Source organism: Plecotus auritus (genome assembly GCF_963455305.1).
Source record: "Plecotus auritus genome assembly, chromosome: 10".
Classification (NCBI taxonomy): Eukaryota; Metazoa; Chordata; class Mammalia; order Chiroptera; family Vespertilionidae; genus Plecotus; species Plecotus auritus.
Window position 1 is genome coordinate 23,141,174 of NC_137785.1, and position 19,157 is coordinate 23,160,330.

The following is a 19,157-nucleotide window of genomic DNA, read 5'->3' on the forward strand; positions in this document are numbered from 1 at the left end:
AGTAAACACTGGAATCTGTTTTCCAGGAGCTTCTGACGTGAGCTCTAGTCAGACTGCAAGCCCAGGACTGGGTTCCAGAAGAAATTGGAATTCACATATAGCAGAGTCTGGATAGAGAAATAAAAATGCTGCGTGCACACGTGTCCAAGTGTCTGGGTGTGCTTGTGCACATGTGTTGTGTGTGCACAATCATGTGTGTACATAGAGAGAGAGAGAAGATCATGAGTAGTCACTCACTCATCACCGTCTATAACCTAATTACACAACATAAAGCCTCATTCTTGATGACACCCCTTTGAGGAAACAAGGCACTGCAGGAACCGCTCACTTACCAGCTACCCCAGACTGCATGGGTGTTTTAAATGGAGACTTCCTCCCTCTGTTCATTGAGATACAGATTCCCAGGCTCGTCCAACCTATGGAACCAATGTACAGTGGCCTCCAAACCACAGACCCAGGGTTCATATATTTTACACACATTTTTATAATAATACACACATCTGCTACTACCAATCCATGTATTAAGTATTAGTAAAACAATCTATTTGTTTAGAATGAAAGGAACATAAATAGACATGACAGACTTTCTTCTTACCAATAAGGGATTTCCTTGTGCCCCCTGCTTTGGAAACCCCTGGCCTGTAGGTATCAGAAATGAATGAGTAGGTCCCCAACGGTTGCCACTGCTCCTCTCTCTGAACTCTCAAATCATAGTTAATCCGAGGTGGAATTGCGCAATGACTCCCAAAGCCCTTGTGTTCATTGTATACTCAGAATGGTATCATTGAGGAAAGACAGGTACATGTGTACTGTGTTTGAGAGGTCCAATGTGTTTTTCTGTTCTCAGTTAAATGGAGAGCCTCCTACCTGGCAGCACCTGGTTCTCTCACTGTAGGTAAGGGCACCTGTAGGGAAAGTCAAAATCATCCTCAGAAAGGAGAGCTGAGTCTCCTGGCACAGCTGAACAGGTACTCAGCTGACCTTCCAATGTTTTGCACCACAAGCAAAAAATTTTCAGCTTAAAAAAAAAAAACAGTTAAGAACAGGTGTTACCACTTACCTGTTTGACTTCCAAAAGAACCTCAACCTTGCCCTAACTGGTTTGGCTCAGTGGATAGAGCATAGGCCTGCAGACTGAAAGGTCCCAGGTTCGATTCCGGTCAAGGGCATGTACCTTGGTTGTGGGCACATCCCCAGTAGGGTTGTGCAGGAGGCAGCTGATCGATGTTTCTCTCTCATCGATGTTTCTAACTCTCTATCCCTCTCCCTTCCTCTCCGTAAAAAATCAATAAAATATATTTTAAAAAAAGAACCTCAACCTGGTTCTGTATAAAAGGCAAAAGAATGCTTAATATTGTTCACTTGAACATTAGAGATGCCTGCCAAGTATGATCATTCTTATTTTATTGTATACCTGGCCCAAGATGTTCTTCCTGACAAAAAAAAAAAGAGAGAGAGAGAGAGAGAGAGAGAGAGAGATGTGCAGAATAGGACAGGAGAGACTGGGTTAGAGCCAGCATGAATAAGTAACCATGGGTGTCCTATGGCTCCCACACTCTCTCATAAGAGCAGAAGTTAGTGGTCATCCCGCCTGTGCCACTGTTAACATGACATGGACAAGAGGCTACACAGAAATGGGCCTAAACTATTAAACAAGGTGGACAGGGGGTTCTAAAAGCACTGAAACTAGATTACAAAGTGCAAGGGTGATATGCCTTCCCAACTCAGCCATAGTACTTTTGATCTGGTATAATCCACTTGGTGTGTCTTTAATCCGTTTGGTGTGTCAGGAGTTGGCCCAATTCTTGTTTTTGTAAATAAAGTTTTATTAGGACACAGTCATACTCATTCATTAACATATCATCTGTGGCTGCTTTCTGCTACAATGGCAGAGTTGAGACCATATGACCCACAAAGCTGGAAATATTTGGCCCTTTGCAGAGAAAATGTGCCAACATCTTTAAAGTGTTGTTCATACAATTGCATTGATTACATCATACGACATGGGAAGAAATATGGGTTTTCTCCTCCCCTTAAGTAATATTCAAATCCAAATAGATCTAGCATTAACTGAACACTCTTATGTCCTATGGCTTTTCTATTTACTTTTTTTAAAAAAATATATTTTATTGATTTTTTACAGAGAGGAAGGAAGAGGGATAGAGAGCTAGAAACAATGATGAGAGAGAAACATCGATCAGCTGCCTCCTGCACACCTCCCGCTGGGGATGTGCCTGCAACCAATGTACATGCCCCTGACCGGAATCGAACCTGGGACCCCTCAGTCCGTAGGCCGACGCTCTATCCACTGAGCCAAACCGGTTTCGGCACTCTCTCTATTTACTTTATTGGCTTTGTGAATTTATCTCACTTTATAGATGAGAAAACTCAGAAAGGTCCCAAGGTCCCATGTGAGTAAGCAGTGAGACCAGCGTTCACCATGAGAATGCCTCCCTCGTGGAAAAAGATAATAAAAACATTTCAGTTTATTATGATACTATAGATGGCTTTATTGCAGCTGAGAATTGATCTGAGAGATCTGCACTTCTCTCTTTGACATCCAAAAATACAGGAAATAAAACTAATGACATTGAAAGTAATAAAAAATGTAAATGAAATTATTTTTACTTCCAATTTTGTTGTTTAAATTGCTTGTTGATGACAGTGAGGGAATGCATAGTTCCCCCCTAGGACCGTCCCAAGGTCCTCGACAAGCTGGCGTCTCCGTTAGGCTGTGTCTGTGGTTTATGTAGGGCTCTATGTGGTGTGCACAGTCAACTTCAAGGAAGAAAACTGTCCTAAAACCTTGTAAACATTGTCTTAGGCTTAATTAACTAGCAGTAGCAAGCATATAAAAGGACAGATGAGATGAGCCATATTAACAAGGACCAAAATTAAATGTCGGTGCCTGGGAAGGAGGAGGCATTGAATTATAACCTTAATCTAAGCCAAAAATAAATAAATATATACTTTTACTTCTAATGCTTTTTATTTTCATTTTTTAAATATATTTTTATTGATTTCAGAGAGGAAGGGAGAGGGAAAGAGAGATAGAAACATCAGTGATGAGAGAGAATCATTGATCGGCTGCCTCCTGCACGCCCCTACTAGGGATCGAGCCCACAACCCGGGCATGTGCCCTGACTGGGAACTGGACCGGGACCTCCTGGTTCATGGGTTGATGCTCAACCACTGAGCCACGCCAGCCGGGCTCTAATTATTCACCCTGTAAGTGTACAGTTTGATGAATTGTAACTACACAGTTGTACACACCACAGTCAAAAAGTTTCCTTGTGCCCCTTTGCTGTCAATCCCCTTCCCTGATCCAGACCCTCGTTGACCTGCCTTCTCTAATTATAGTCTTATCTTCTCTATAATTTTCTGTAAATGGAATCACACCATCCATGTTGTTGAGAGTATCACTATTTTGTTTTTCTTTATTGTGAATGTGCTATGAGCAGAGACGGGTCTGGAGAAGCATCAGACCCGGTAGAGCAGGCCATCCTGGCCTGGAGAGGCCCCGAGTCATGCTTTGTAGAGAAGCTATGGTCCCTTAAAGTGATACAACTTCATGGGCTTTGTATGTGCAAAGCTAAAAACTTTACATAAATTATATAGGTGATCTCAGGCAATCAACCTAGTAGTCTAAATTGACTTAAAATGGATTGGCATCTTTCTAATTCAGTGGGTGTTACTAACCAATTTTTTTTTCTGTTTTTCTCAGTGAATGAAATTATTATTTTAACTTCTTGGTACCATACTGGAAAGTATTTTTAAATAAAATTAGCTGTGCCATTTAGTATGTTCTTCAAATGCGGGTGAATCTGCAGGTACAATTCACCGCAGCCAAGTAACCGAAGAGATTAAGTCAATGGAAACTTTGAGTGGAATAAAGGAACTAAATGAGTTCAGGAGACTCTTAACTGCAAAGGAATTCACTTGTCAAGCAATGTAAAGGTCCCTGGGATACCAAATAACCAAAAATTACACCTGAAATAACTTGTTAATTTCCATGGTCCTTTCTGTTAGAACAGCTTTAACCCATAACTTTCTTAAATCACCTTGTTTGTACTTGAGTCTCATTACAAAGACTGTTTATCTAGAATTTAGATATGCTGCTTAAGATTTTCCAAACAGATAAATGACATGTTCAACCTCTAAACCAGTGGGTTCAGAGTAGATGCGTGACTTTTGAATGAAAAAGCCCAAGCTCTACAGAGTAACCCATTCGAGTTCTAATGATCAGTTTGTTCCAGAATGAGCTGCACTTACATTACCTCCTAGCTTGACCTGGCCACATTTTTATCTCTTTGATATGAACTAAAGATTTGGTGGTACCAGTTCCCTATACAAATTCAAGATATAGTAATAATTAAGCAAAAATGTCAGAAAACAAGCTATTTCCACTCATGCTATTATCAGGCAGAATGGAAGACCCTGGGCTAGTGTGCAACCTCGAGAATAACCATACCTTTGGCAACTTCCGTGAACTTTGATAAGACGGTTCAGGGATGAAGGTGGCTGAAGTGGCCATAAGCCGAACGCAGGCAGCATCTGGAAGCTGGAGAAATCAAGGGAGTGGTTTTCCCCTGGGCCTCCAGAAGGAACACAGCCCTGCCCACGCCTTGACTTTAGCCCCATAAGACCCTTTTTGTGGACCTCAGACTTCCAGAACAGTAAGATTAACAAACTCATGTTGTTTAGCCGCTAAGTTTGTAGTATTTGTTACAGCAGCCACAGGAAACTCATATACCAATAGGTATCTAGCTCTTGTCCATGACCAAAAAGAATATCTAGGACAATCATCAATCTCTCATCTACCAAGTCACCTTGTTGATAAAATAGCCAAGCTCTGGGCTGATTACAAGAGATAGGGCTCAATGGTAGCAGAGGTTATAACTGCTGCTGGTCTGAAGTGAGATGTTTGGCATCGAGCACTTTCGGAGAAGTCCAGCTTTTTAAGACATAAACCAGCAGAACTGTTCCTTCTCTCTTCAAATGCTATGCTTAAGAAAAAAATTTTCCCAAGGTAGTGCAATGTCTATAAATGCGTATATTACAGCCTGTCAGTCATGTATCTAGCATTCAGCTAACATGTTTTGAACCGAGTTGCCATATTCCTTGACTTAAACTCTGAATCTTTGCCATTCAGGTCTGTGAGAACTCCTGACATCTGACGCTTGACTACCAAGTTTCCATAGCAACAGGAAAAAAAAATCCAAATCGGAAGATTGCCGTTTACAGCTTTCGAACTTCACAACTAGGCCTCAATTGCTCCAGATTTTCCTTTTCTTTGCCATTTCAGTTAGTCTGTATTTCACCATTTTGACAGCATCTTCCTTTCTCCTTTGATTAATGGGATTCTCTGAATTTCCCCTGAGTGTTTAAAGATCATGGCATATCACGTGCCCTCCAGGAGCAGGAATAACTACTACTTTTTCTGATGTGTTGCCACATTGCTAGTCAGCAGTCCACACCTCCAGCTGTGTCTGTGGGTTAGTGTCTGTATATGTAGGAGTATCTGTATGTGTACATACCAGTATTTATAGAGCGAGATGAGATAGGACAGCCCAGTTTTGATTTGTCATTCTCCCTTGAGAGGCTAAACAAAAAGGGATAGAGGCCGGCAGCTGACCCCCCAGGACCTCAGCAGCAAGCTGGACACTAGCGCAGACCAGAGCTGATGCTTCCCCACCATCCCATTCGGTCTGGATGCTGCCACGACCAGCAGGCAGGTGTGCAGAGAGGGATAGATAGACAGAGTCCTTTCTCTTCACCTGAGGGCTACACCCAGTTTTCACTGCCATCATATGCCGCGATCCTGAGCGAAAGTGGTGAGGAGCAGAGCAGGAAATGTTACCATCAAATGCCATGCAAAGGGCTGAAATATTCGTCCCCGAGCACCTGTCTGCATTTGTATGTGTCCTAAATCCACAGCCACCCTCTGGACTTAGTTCTTATGGGGACACGGGTCATGGCAGAGAACCCCTCCCTTACATTTACAATTGTGTCATCCTGAAGAGGCATATGAAGAAGCTGACAGATACCGCGTGTATACATATATATGCCCACATGTATAGACATACACTTACGCACATACACACCGTTTGTTTCATATACATGCATAAAATAGAGTAAATACAGGTAGTTTTAAAAGTACCCTTTTGTGTGAATCGACTACAGTTGTTTGCAAACCTAAAAATAAAAGACGTTCATTATGTTTGAAAAGTAATTGATTTTTATTCTGTGAGCATGTCAACGTAAGAGGAAAGTTAGTGCTTGTACTAAGATTATCTTCTTGTCGATAAACTGTAAATGAACCATCAAAGCTCACACCAAATTTTTCTATCAGATAAAACTAGTGACCGCCTGTGGCTTTTTACTAGAGCTCGCCACAAACTAGGGTAAGTGTCTTAGCACATTTTAATGCAGTTGCTTACTAAAGGTTTTAACCACACACGCACACACGCTTTCTTATGCCGTCTCTGTTGGCATCTGTGCTTTTCCGTTCGCCTTCTGTAGGAAGTAGAAGTCATATGTTGTCTTTATTGTAGTAAAATTATACAGATAGAGTTCCATATATTGTATTTGTTTCAACAGTAAATCTTTTGGAGCATATAGAATGCAGAGATTTTTTTTCTCCATTGAAATAAATGGGTATTGGTGGTTAAAACTGCTGGACAATAGCTTTTCTCTGGTTTCTATGTTGTGTCTACTTACTGTCACTGATGCTGAGTCTTGTCTTAGTGCAAGTTCACGTATTTGGCCTTTTGGGCTTCCCTGTACATCTCTCGTTAGCTGAGTGAGTCTGTGAAGCCAGAAGCACCCCTCACAGCTCGGGCCAACCCTCGTCTTCCTCACCATAATGAGCGATGTGAGCATTTCACAATCCACTGTGAAGATGATTGCATACTTCCAGAGGAGCAAGATCACCCTCAATGTGATGATGCGTGACACACGGTCACAACCATCTGCCTACAGTCCCAGGACGTGGGTGTTTTTCCTCTGGAACAATTCCTGTTGCTCAATCAGGAGATGCCACGCCCCGAATATGACCTATCAGTTCGCCAGGAGTGCACATGCAGGCTCAGGGTGGGGGATGTACATTCACACTTGACGGGACCTCCTCTTCTGGCTTAGAGGGCACAGCCTCCTTCTCCCTGTTGGACTCACTCCCCTCTTCCCTGGAGGCAGGGGGAGAATGGTCACCCGGAACAAACCGAGGACCAAGGACCATCCTCAGATGGCCAGGTGCTTGGCAGCCTGACCCTGAGGCTAACAGAATCCGAAAGCTCACCTCCTGCCTGAGCCTGGGCCGGCCCCAGGGAGAAATACCATGGTCCAGTGACCCTCTCACTCAAGTAAGCAAGAGGCTCTCCTGTGTTTTGCAAATGGGTGTTTTTCTCTTGAAAAGAAGAAATCAAGCCAGTGACTTAACTTAGCCTAGAACAGGGGAAAATAGGGGTGAAGTGCATACTTCATTAACAAGTCCAATATGCCCTGATTGTCCTCTATTTAAGTACACTCCCTGTCCCCAGAGTTCTTCCCAGGACAGAGATAGTTCTGTTGTTCTTTTAAATCCTTCTACACACACAAAAAAAAAAGACCAAGTCTTAGCAGCCAAAGTGTAGCATGTCCTAAATTACAGCATGTTTTTTAACTTGCTAGAATGCATTTACCTTGTTACTGAAAGTAAAAGTATATTGCAAATATTATGTCATTATTATCAGTGCATTTTATTGTAGTCCAAGCTATTGGAAAAAGAAAGTCAAGTAAAAGCCAGAAATTGCTTTTCCTGATGACTGAGCACGAGATGAAGGCTTTGTTTCCATTGAGTGAACGGTCACTGCTTTTTAAACACATCAACCACCTTAGTTCATTAAAAATTACATTTCCCCCATTTTACATATGATAAATTATTTCATGTGTGTGTTTTAACAAGAACATGCAAACATTCTCTAATTTTGATAAAAGTTACCTCAATACTGCCAGTCCCTCCATTGAAGATCATTTCAGGAGGGTGTGCCTGCATGACTCAGCCAACACCAGCAGATGTGAACATCCTCACAAAATAAATCCAGCTACATTTCATGGCAGGTAGCAGATAGGACTTTGATTCTTAAAGAACATTTTTAGAAATTTTGATAACTTATCCCAGAATTTCAAAATGTCATTTGAAACCTTCTGTTCAATGAACTAACCATCTACTATCAAACTCTTAAAGTAGATCAGATTGCATTTCATCCAAAATAAATACATCGGGTCTGGATCTAAAGACGTGGCAACTGAAAAAGTATTAACCCGACTCTGCTTGGTGCTGGGGTGAGAGCAGCTATACTGACACACAGACTATCCAGGTGATTCTGAAGGAAAGAGTCTACAGTCCTTCTGGCGTGTACGAACAAGGTACCAAAATGCAGTTAATGATGATGGTAATGATGATGATGATAGTTTACATTAATTAATTGCTTGTTACTTTTATTTATTAATTGCTTGGTATGGTGCCCACACTGTGCAAAATCCTTTATACCTATTAACTCATTGAATCCTTACAACAGCGTATGAGGCAAGTGTTATTTCCCTCTCTAACTTACAGATAATGAAAGCTGAGGCTCAGAAAAATCAATGGGTTGCCCACGGTGAGCGGCCTTCAGAACCAGAACCCCGGGCTCGTGTCGTTCCCACTGTCGCTCAGGGCCCATGCCAGCTCTGCAGCAAAACCAGAGAAAATGCCACTTCAGACCAGGAAACCCTCATCTGAGCCCCAATTAGCACGACTGTCTATCCAGACCAGCTAACCAGACCTTCTGTGTTTTCTTAATTCTGAGAACTTTCTGCTAAGAACTGTTAACACTATCCTAAGTTAATAATGGAACCTTAGAAACTTTTCCCAAACAAGATATTATAATTTTCTAAGTATTTCCTCTCTTCCTTTTCATGACTTATTAGTGAGTAATTAATGAGAGGCTTCTACCAGATTAATTAGATATCTGTTATCCAAAAGAAAAGACATGTCCTCCCCAGGACCCAGTCACAGCCAAACCAGCTGAGGGGAGGGAAAGTTGGGGGAGAAAGCATGCGAGATCTCCAAGAGCTTGTACTGTGCTCAGCTGTAGACAAATTCTAAAAGAGCTTTGAGCAGTTTCTGATTTCTTTTTATTCATTTTCTTTTTGAGAGAGAAAGGGAGAAGGAGAGAGAAACATCTATCTGCTATCTCCAGCATGCCCTCTACTGGGGATCTAGCCCAAAACCCGGGCATGTGCCCTGATCTGGAATCACACTGGCAACCATTTGTTGCACTGGAAGATGCCCAACCAACTAAGCCACCCCCCCAGGGCCAGTTTCTGATTTTGTAAATGTAGCACATTAATCTACGTGTAGCTGACTTAAGCTTGAATCAACAGGTAGATCACATCAACAGAAACATGAGCACTGAGAAAGAACACACCACCTTTTGTTTACCTACTATCTAATAACAATAACAACAATCTGATCACCTGGCTACACCTTTGACAAAGGTGATGCACCCCATCTTCACTTCTCACCTAGCTGTTAAGATTTGTCTCAAAATCTGATGATACGGTACTTTCACAATTATTCGTCTAAAGCAATGAACAATTATTGTGCTGTTACTTTTACTATATTTCCTATTGCTACTAGATTAGCTCACAACTGAAAAAATTCTATAGTTTCTGTGTTTATATAAAAACATATACAAAATATGTAGAGACAAAAAGAATGGCAGGAATGAATGCATGAACAAGGATTTCAGATGAGAACTTTAATTCCATAAATTAAGAATAAGTCTATACTTGAAGCAGAAATAATTTAGATATTCATCACATTCAGTAGGCAGGAGCATCTTCCTGTCTCTCATGCTGCATCCCTATCACAGCATCAGTGGTTGGAGGGTTGCTGGGCTTGATAAGCCTTTGAACCATTTTATTTGCCCCCAAGTGCTGGCTGAGAAGCAATGGGTATAGCTAGACCACAGTAATTTTCACTATGAAGCTCGGAACCTTTGAGAAAGTGGCTAGAGAAGCACTATTAGTATATGCTGAAATTTTTCCCTTTTTTCTGCTACTTCTTTAAAGCTCTCTCTTTAGAAAGTAATACAGTTATTCTTTATTCAGATTATTAAAGAGTTGGAAGGAAGGCTATATGAAAAACTTACGTGTTGTCATGCACATATCCATACTGTCCTGGTGTTAAGTATTAACACTAAAATAAAGATATTATTACCCCAGGATAAAAACATGCACAAATTTTAAATGAGTTTTTTCCATAAACACACAAAAGGGATAAAAGTTTGTTGTTTAAAAATACTTAAGCCCTAACCGGTTTGGCTCAGTGGATAGGGCATCGGCCTGCGGACTGAAGGGTCCCAGGTTCGATTCCGGTCAAGCGCATGTACCTTGGTTGCGGGCACATCCCCAGTAGGAGGTGTGCAAGAGGCAGCTGATCGATGTTTCTCTCTCATCGATGTTTCTAACTCTCTATCCCTCTTCCTTCCTCTCTGTAACAAATCAATAAAATATATTTTTTTAAAAAAATACTTAAATCTATTGCAGATGCAGTTCCTTTGGGCCCTTGTTGCTCAACTGCTTACAGTTCCTCAGCTGTAAAGTAACGTTTGATTTATTCTGTGGTTGCAAAGAAATTTGTAACTTGTTTGTAAAATATTCAAATAAAGGTTATCTGGGGTTTTTAATGTTTATACTTGGTCTTAGACCATCTGTAGTACAGTTGAAACAGTGACAGAGCAAAGGATTTTTTTTTCAAATGGTGCTTGGTTGGCCTAGAATGTCTAAACACCAAGACTAAAAACAAGGGCTGCCTGCCTGATAATTAACTCTCTTCCTTTCTTCTTCATAACAGTCAAATCCCTCTGGTTTGAGAAAAACAGATAGACGATAGATTAGATTAGATTAGATTAGATTAGATTAGATTAGATTGATGATAGATTGTTGCTCAATGGTAGATTGATTGGTGATGATGGTGATGATAGATGAGATAGATAGATAGATAGATAGATAGATAGATAGATAGATAGATAATAGATGATAGATAGATAATAGGTAGATAAAATAGACAGCAACATTAGTGAGATCCTTAAGAGGAAGGAAAGGGTGCTAATATTTAATAAGTGCCTCCTATGGGTCAGATGTTTTATGTATTTTTATTTATAGGTTTGAAGAGACTGGAAAGGTATATGAAATGTCCACTGAGGGCTGGGAGCAAATGCAGCCCAGGCCCCTAGGAGGACGAGGCAGCATATCCTGAGGCTGCTGTGGTACCAGCCCAGCAACCTGGCAGAAAACCAGGTGAGCCTCGGCTCAGACCAGAGCTGGGTCATGGCAGGTGCAACCAGGGACAGGACGAACTGAAGTTCTCTGAGGCTCAGTGATGATCATTCCTTCTCTGCCCACGCAAGGCAAACACAGAACATCTCATCTCAGTGTAGACACACATGTACGTGAAGGTCTGGGAAAGCAGGAGTGTGGAGAGAATGGCCCCGCTGAACCAAAGAACAATTAGGAAAGTACCACATTAAGCTCATGTAAAACCAAGCCGTCTTGAAAGGGGAAAGAGAATTACTTCAGTTACACAATTAGTCTAGAAAGAGCTATTAAAAAAATGCTGAGAGAAGATATGACACTTAAAGGTTTAAAACGAGGGTTGTTCAAAACCGACATTTTAAAGGTTAATTACTAGTGCCTTACACATAATACAGTAGTTTTGTTAATGGAACAATATTCAGTTAGGACCCGTGTGTCAGCCCTACAAAGTAAGTATATCAGCCGTGACTGTAAGTTAGTGAAGCTTTTGGGTACAGCAGCTGTTTAAACGACCTCGGTCTCCACGCAGAGAGAGTGTGCTGTCTTCCTAAGTGCCAAAAAAAAGTATCCACTAAAAAAGTGTCAAGTTTGCCTGCTGTTTATGTAAAGAAAAATTTTATTTGGATAAAAAGCCTTCAAGTCTCCTGCCAGAAACACACACACACACACACACACACCCCTACCTCCAGTCTTGTTCGTGTTCTGTGTTGCTCACAGCCATAAGTCAGATGTGGCTAGAAATCGGGGTGTGGGTGTCCAGACTTCTATGCTGGGTGTGATGCCCCAGTGTTTGGGGTCCAAAGTGAAAAGGCCTGAAATCCCACCCAGTATTGACTACTCACTAGCTAAATGACTGGAGCTTCATGTCAACACTTTATAAAATACCAAGTATGATACAAATTGAAAGTGGTATGACTTTACCAACTGGTTGAATTGTGTCCCCCCAAAAAAGACATCTTGAAGTCCTAATCCCCAGAACTTCTGAATGTGGCCTTATTTGGAAACAGAATCTTTGCAGATATAATTAGTTTGGATAAAGTCATACTGCAGAGGGGTAGGCCCCTATTCATAAGAAGAATAGAGAAACACACACAGGTTGAAGGCCATGGCAAACAGAAGTGAAGACTGGAGTGACGCAAGCTGAGGAATGTCTACAAGCTATGGAACATCTAAAGCTAAGGAACGTCAAGAATTACCAGCAGTTAACCAGAAACTAAGATAGAGGCACCGAACAGATTCTCAGAATCCTCAAAAGGAACTAACCCTGATGACATGTTGATCACAGATTTCTGGCCTCCAAAGCTGTGAGATAATAAATTTCTGTTGTTTTAAGCTGCCCAGTTTGTGCTGCTTTGTTACAGCAGCCCTAGGAAACTCATACATCATCCTTCCATCTCAATATGTACAGAGCCAAAGTCTCAAGAAATGGCCCAAAGGAAAACTAATTCATCCATGAAGAGCAAGTGAGCAGAATCCTGGGCAATGTCTCTGGATCTTCTAAAGGGAGTAGTTCTCCACTGAGAGTGGTCCCCCCACCCCCAGCACCCCCGGAGGCACTTGGCAGTGTCTGGAGGTATTTTTGGTTGTCATGGCTGAGTGGGGGATGCTACTGGCGTCTACTGGGTGGAAGTCAGAGAAGCTACTCAACATCCTACAATGTACAGGGCACACACCGCACCCCCCAGAACAACAAAGGATTAGCTGACCCAAAATGCCAGTGGTGCTGCTGGTGAGCAACCCTGCTCTAAACCCAGACGACTCAGAGAATTCTAAAAGGATAGAAAAATGAGATGGTAGAGTCGGAAAGTCCTGGGCTCAAGTCCTCTCTCTTACTTCCTACTTTTACTGCCTGGTTTAAGAGTTTCAGCCCCTTTGTGTCAGTTTTCTCAAAACTGTAAAATGATGATAATTATATCACAGGGTCCTGAGGATTAAAACACTGAGAGATGTTTAAGTGATCAGGTAAAGCACTAACCAAATACCAGTTAACAACAACTAAATTATAAAGAGTTTCACCCCTTTGGCACGGGAAGGAAGATGGAGTGGGTGTGCAGGGAGGGGATCCAGGGAAGGGGGATTGTTGTTGGGGACAGGGAGTGAAATTGGGTGAAGAGTTGAGTCTTATGCCCTCCATGACCAACCCCTCAGGTTTGTTACAGATACGGGTGGGTTCCCTTACAGCCTTTCTGCAGCTAAAAGCAAGCTGGAACTGACCCCCCCACACACACAATCCTTAAATGAGATAAGGAATGTGAACCACCTGGGACATGCCAGGCCTTCCCTCAAGGACTCTCCTATCTCTTGCTAATGAGACCAACTCCAAGACCACCTGTGGGGCTGGAACATGAGTCCCACCTCAGCAGCATGCCCTCCTTAAACAACCAAATCCAGTCTCCCTCCTTGACCCACAGAAACCCTCCCCACTCAACCCCATGGAACATCATACCGAATGAAAGAAGCCAGGCACTGAGAAGGCCTTACTGTCTGATTCCATTTACGTGTATATGAAGTTGAAACAGGCAAAACAAACCGATTGTGTTAAAAGTCAGGACGCCGGTCACTCTCAGGGGTGGGCGGGTGGGGTGAAAGGAAAGGCGCTGAGGGGCTTCCGGGAGCTGGTCATGTTTCTTGACCTGGGGCGGTTACAAGAGTGTGGACTTTATGAAAAGTAGTTTAGGATTTTTGCACCATCCAGAACGCATTTTATAATTAAGTTAAAAGCTAAATACAACTGCCCCACTCCGCCAGCACCTCCACTCAACCCTCACGGGGAGAAGGAAGACCCCTGAGATCGAGGGTGTAACCAGACCCTCGGCTGGGCAGCCGTGCCCAAGGTGCTCGCGCCCCGCAGGCCTGAGACCTCAGCTTCCCCTCCAGGTGTTTGTGGGGTTTTGTTGGCGGGCAAGCAGCAGCACAGGCCTGGGCTTGGCACCTCGCAGGCGCCTGGCAAGTGCGTCCCGACTGGGCCGAAGAAAACCAGTGCGGCCTTTAACGACGGACAGCCTGGGAAGAGGTCAAAGCCACCCTTTCAACCCTCCGCCCCACCGCGGTGTTACCCTTTTTTCCACCCGGGGCGTGGCTGGGGGGCGTGGCTATGGCGGAGCGGTGGGGGCGAGAGAAGTGCTGATGGGCGTGGTTAGGGCGGGCGGGGGGCGGGGCCTCGCTCAGAGCGAGGCTCGAGACCGCAGGCCTTTCCGGCGCGTGACGCCAACTACAGCTCCCACAATCCCCCGCGGTCGCGCGAAGGCCTCTGTCGTCGCGAGAAGAAGCCGCTGGGGGCGTCTGCGCGGATAAACGGAAGTGTCGGTGACGGTCTGAGATATCACCGCCAAGCTGGGAACCGGGGAGATGGCTGAGACTGACCCCAAGACCGTGCAGGATCTCACCTCAGTGGTAAGGGGCGTCCGTGCGGGCCCGAGGCCAAGGCATCCGGGGCGGCGCCGGCAAGGCCCGCGGACCCAGGCGTCCTCTCTACGGCCGCGCGGGTACCGGCCTTTGGAGGCCGTGTTTGCAGAGGCTTCGCCCGCGGAGGCCGCTGGCCATCATGACCCGCCCCGGTCCTCTGGGTGGGGGCCCCTGCGCCTGCTGAGGTTCCCAGGCCCGACGGCCCTTCACCTGTCCCTGAACCGCACCCTCGCGTGACCCCCTGGTCCCCGCCACTTCAGCCCCGCACCCCTCAGCTCTCCACGCAACCCGCCCTTCACTGCCCCCCTCACACCCCAGAGCCTCCAAGCCGTCAAAACTGCCGAAAGACCCAACAGATTTTGAATGGCAGCGGGGCCCAAACGGGGAGGGGCTTCACAGCCCCACGGTGTAATTTGACAGGGAAAACGGAACCCCGGGAGGGGAAATCCTTGCCGAAGGCCTCTGAGCTGCCAGAAGCTAGTTGGGGCTGGGACCCCGCATCCCAGCCTCCCTCTGGGACCAGGGTTCCCATCCTCTCTCGTGACGGTGCTTCCGGGTAAGCGTGGGGTGGTTTGGTTTGTTGTTTCACAGGTGCAGACACTCCTGCAACAGATGCAAGATAAATTTCAGACCATGTCCGACCAGATCATTGGAAGAAATATCCTTTCTATTTGGAGTCAGCCTCCTATGGGTGTTTGGGTCCTGTTTTCTCAGGATGTAACTGTCAGGCCAACTTCATTTTTACTGAGCTCAGATGTACTCTTGTTGAGAAGTTCAGTGTGAGAGCTGGGAGTGCAACTGAGCTAGCCCCCGGCCTCAAGGAACTGACAGGCCACCATAATAGTGTCTAACATGATTGGTGACTGAACTAAACGTTTTATGTGTATCTTTCCTCTGATCTTCACCGTAACCTGGAAAAGTAAAACAACTTGCCCAGATCCCATAACTAGGAAAGGGCAGGGCTGGCATTTCCTTCCCCCAGTTCCCTGTACTCTTAACCACCAGATTAGTCTTAACGACGGAGATACCTTCTGAGAAATGTGTCCTTGGGGGGTTTCGTCCTGCAGACATAGTGTACTTACCGCAACCTCGTGGTGCGGCCGCCTACACACCTAGGCCGAATGGTGTACCACCCTCATGTGTTTGGCCCGTTGTTGACGGAAATGTTGTTATGCAACATGACTGGAAACGTTGTTATGCAATTGGAAAACGTGTTCCATTAAGACAGTTGTGTTTAAGGCCACAGGGCCCTGGAGGAAAAGGTTCGAAATGGGAGATGTTGGTGTGCTTTGTCTTTAACTTCACCACTTGATGACATGAGTAGTCGCATTGATGACCTGGAGAAAAACATTGCAGACCTCATGACACAGGCCGGCGTGGAAGAACTGGAAGGTGAAAACAAGATACCTGCCACACAGAAGAGTTGAAGGTGAGGGAAGGGGCAGTATAGGATGGGGTGTGTCACTATCATTTTGATGTAGTCTTTTTCCCAGTTTTTATTTATTAGACCTATGTCCTCAGTAACTAAGACCGTTGATTAACGGTAAATAACCACTGGTATATATCATTCCAGTCCAAAACAAAGAAATGTGTTTTGTTGAAAATTTATTACTGGAAGATTTTTTAATGTTTTTGCTTTGTTTTGTTTTATTCAAAAAAAGAACTCAAGTATCCACATTGCCACCTTCATAAATGCCTTAAATTCTAAGGATTCTTTCAGGAATACTTACCTTCTCAATTAGTGCCAGGACAGTAACTGGTTATGACTTAGATGAACTAGATTATGGCCACATTAAGCCTTCACCCTAGAGTTTATTTAAATTTCCACTTCATAATTTTACATATCAGAGGCAAGACTAATAATCAAAAATACCCAGATAGCAAGATAGCCAGCTAGCTGCACAATTGGCTGCCTTATTCTCACAATGGGTTTCTTCATTATAATCCTTTTCGTGAGTGTGGTGTGACCTCGTTGCAACCCAAAAAGAATTTTAAACCCCCTTTTCTCACATCCCATTTTTAGCATTTTAATTCCCTATAAAAATAGAGTTCACTGAGAATTTTTAGATAACTTGAGTACCAAACAGAATAATGCAGTAAAAGACACCAAATTTCTTTCTTTTTTTTTTTTTTTTTCTTTCTGGGTGTGTCCTGACTGGACCAAATTATAAGTTACTGTGAAATACAAGTTGCTTTGAAGTACAAGAAAAATAGATTGGGTTGATTCTCTTTGTGAGTAAATCACATAATGTTTTTGTGTGGGTTGTCATCTTTATTCCTATATAAAGATAATGTGGAAAATGTCCTGCCAGTCTTAGAAACTTCTCATATCTCAAAAGTCCCATCAAATGAATGAGAACATCCTCTTGAGGATTGAAGACTAAGTTACAGAAATGATACAAAGAAAGGAGTGGGAGGAGGAAATGGATTCAGAAGTTTCTTTAATAAAGATTTCCAACTAAATGTATTGTATTGCTGTTAGAATATCATGCACAAAAAATAAGTTTAGATCATTAGAGGGTTCTGAAAGAATTTTTAGTTGATAATTCTAAGTATCATTTTTATTTGTCCTTATTTAATGAATAACATGCTGATGGTTTTTCCTTTCTCAATAGGTTGCTAATTTACACTGGAATCTGGAACATTGTTTTTATAAGCCAAGAGAAGACCAGATGGCTTTTTGCAACTAATAACTATGTGTAGACAGGTTTTATGTTGTAAAGCGTGCATTCTTCTTATCACATACTATATATTTAGTTGATAGAGTGATCCCCCTACCCCCATTTCTTGAACATGATAACTTCACACCTCAGATCTTGGTCAGTTGTGCTATTAAATATTAAACACTAAAACTTTGGCGGTTCTTCCATAAAATTGTCAAAATTTTTAGTGTATTTTTGTGAAGTCATTTTTTTCTATCATTCCTTTTGTAGTAGTTGCTGTTTGATAAAAGTTGCTGTGTAATTTTTTTCTATTAGACATATGGTAGGTTATTCCTTTATAGTTAGACTTTGTAAAGTAAGACATTTATAGAGTTTAGGGTTCTTTGATTTTCAACAGTGTGACTGATGAACTAACACCAAATAATGTGTTGGTAATACTTTTCCAATAGTTGAGAACATTTAAAAATTGTTTATTCAGAAATACCTGGCACCACTCTGTTGCCAAAACTCAGACTTGAACCATGATTTTGTCTAAGTCTTTGAGGTCAGATGCTGAAATAATGAATAGTAACCACTGCCACTTTAGTGTGAGAATTTTTAAATATGGAAAATGATAGAATTGCCTAATGTAATGAGGCATTCATTAGTTAGAGTTCTGCATGAGATTTGAAGACTTCAGTAGGACCCTACATTGTTCATCTACAATAGTTACCATATAAAATGTGGCAGGATTTTAAAACTCAGTTGCTCCATCTTTCCTTTGAATTACTGATTGGAAAAAAGGAACAGAAAAGGAAAAGAGACCATGCCAGTTGCTTCACTAGAAAATAATAAAAAGACTTGTAGTAGGCTCAAGTTTTTTAAGTAATACTGTTTCTTTAAACTACTTCTTACCTAAACTGCAGAGTAATTGTTTTATTATTCATGGTAGAAGACAGGGATAACTCTTGCCACTCAGAAATGTAGTGTCGGGAATGCTAAGCCTAAAGGCCAGTATTGACTGAAGGAGATCCATGTGATTGTCACAGCACAGTGATTTCTATAGAAAAAAGTGAAAAAGTTGACTTTTTCGGTGACTTAGATTTGCGCTTAATGAACACTATGATTTTTTTTGTTCCCTATATCACCAGATTTTATTGATTGTATTGCAAATATATAATATTAAATAATTTTTCCTATTTATAAGTTATATGGAAAACACAAAGGAGTAAATTTCTTCTGTGATAAAGTGAACTAACTGTTAATTGCCCGGTGCAGAAACTCCTTTGATGTGCTGCAGGTTTAGCCCAGCAAGCCCCAGAGCCTGCTGCACTCCAGCCAATCAGATGGAACCTGTGGGCAGGGTGTTTTCAAGCCTAGTAAACAGCAACTGGACCTGGTAGGCAGGAAGGATAGTTAGGACTTAGGTAGGAGTTGGCTTCCTTAAGTAATGGGAAGATTCCTGGGGGAAGCTGCACTGACCACAGTATCTGCCCTGAATAAAGGTGCCTGAAATCCTGCTGCTAAAGCCTCCTTTGTGTGTCAAAGTGATTTGTTTGGTTTTTCACATTTTCAGATTAAAATGCACGTTCCATTTTAGATTATGAGCTAAAACCTCTAGAAGGATTGAGTATGAATAACCAAGGCAGAATGGGAATGTGGTGGGGGGAGGGGGAGATTGTGTTATGAGGAGCCTTGGTGACGGTGAGGTTTGCGCTGACGGGTGTCGAAGGAAAGCTGATGTTTTACATGTTCAGACGGAAACCTTTT

At 42.8% G+C, this 19,157-nt stretch overlaps 2 protein-coding genes across 3 annotated transcripts in view; both read left to right on the forward strand.

The window, feature by feature from the left end:
* CDH13 (cadherin 13) overlaps positions 1–6,682 on the forward strand; it is a gene marked incomplete at its 3' end in the record, with an annotated part of 1,096,460 nt that extends 1,089,778 nt beyond the window's left edge. For both annotated transcript variants that reach the window (XM_080645767.1, XM_080645768.1), the window contains one exon: positions 5,153–6,682. In XM_080645767.1, the coding sequence (XP_080501893.1) occupies positions 5,153–5,160 (8 nt within the window). The remainder of the gene's footprint in view (positions 1–5,152) is intronic.
* Positions 6,683–14,577: 7,895 nt separating this feature from the next.
* HSBP1 (heat shock factor binding protein 1) lies at positions 14,578–18,907 on the forward strand. The gene is made up of 4 exons (XM_080644536.1): positions 14,578–14,733; positions 15,337–15,403; positions 16,054–16,174; positions 17,361–18,907. The coding sequence occupies exons 1-3, from the start codon at positions 14,689–14,691 to the stop codon at positions 16,170–16,172; spliced, it is 231 nt and encodes a 76-aa protein (XP_080500662.1). The 5' UTR covers positions 14,578–14,688; the 3' UTR covers positions 16,173–16,174; positions 17,361–18,907.
* The last annotated feature ends 250 nt before the right edge of the window (positions 18,908–19,157 follow it).

Coding starts and splice junctions, on each gene's coding strand:
- HSBP1 (XM_080644536.1), top strand. CDS start 14,689: ATGGCTGAGACTGACCCCAAGACCGTGCAGGATCTCACCTCAGTG. Junction 14,734..15,336: donor TGCAGGATCTCACCTCAGTG/GTAAGGGGCGTC, acceptor GTTGTTTCACAG/GTGCAGACACTCCTGCAACA. Junction 15,404..16,053: donor CGACCAGATCATTGGAAGAA/ATATCCTTTCTA, acceptor TAACTTCACCAC/TTGATGACATGAGTAGTCGC.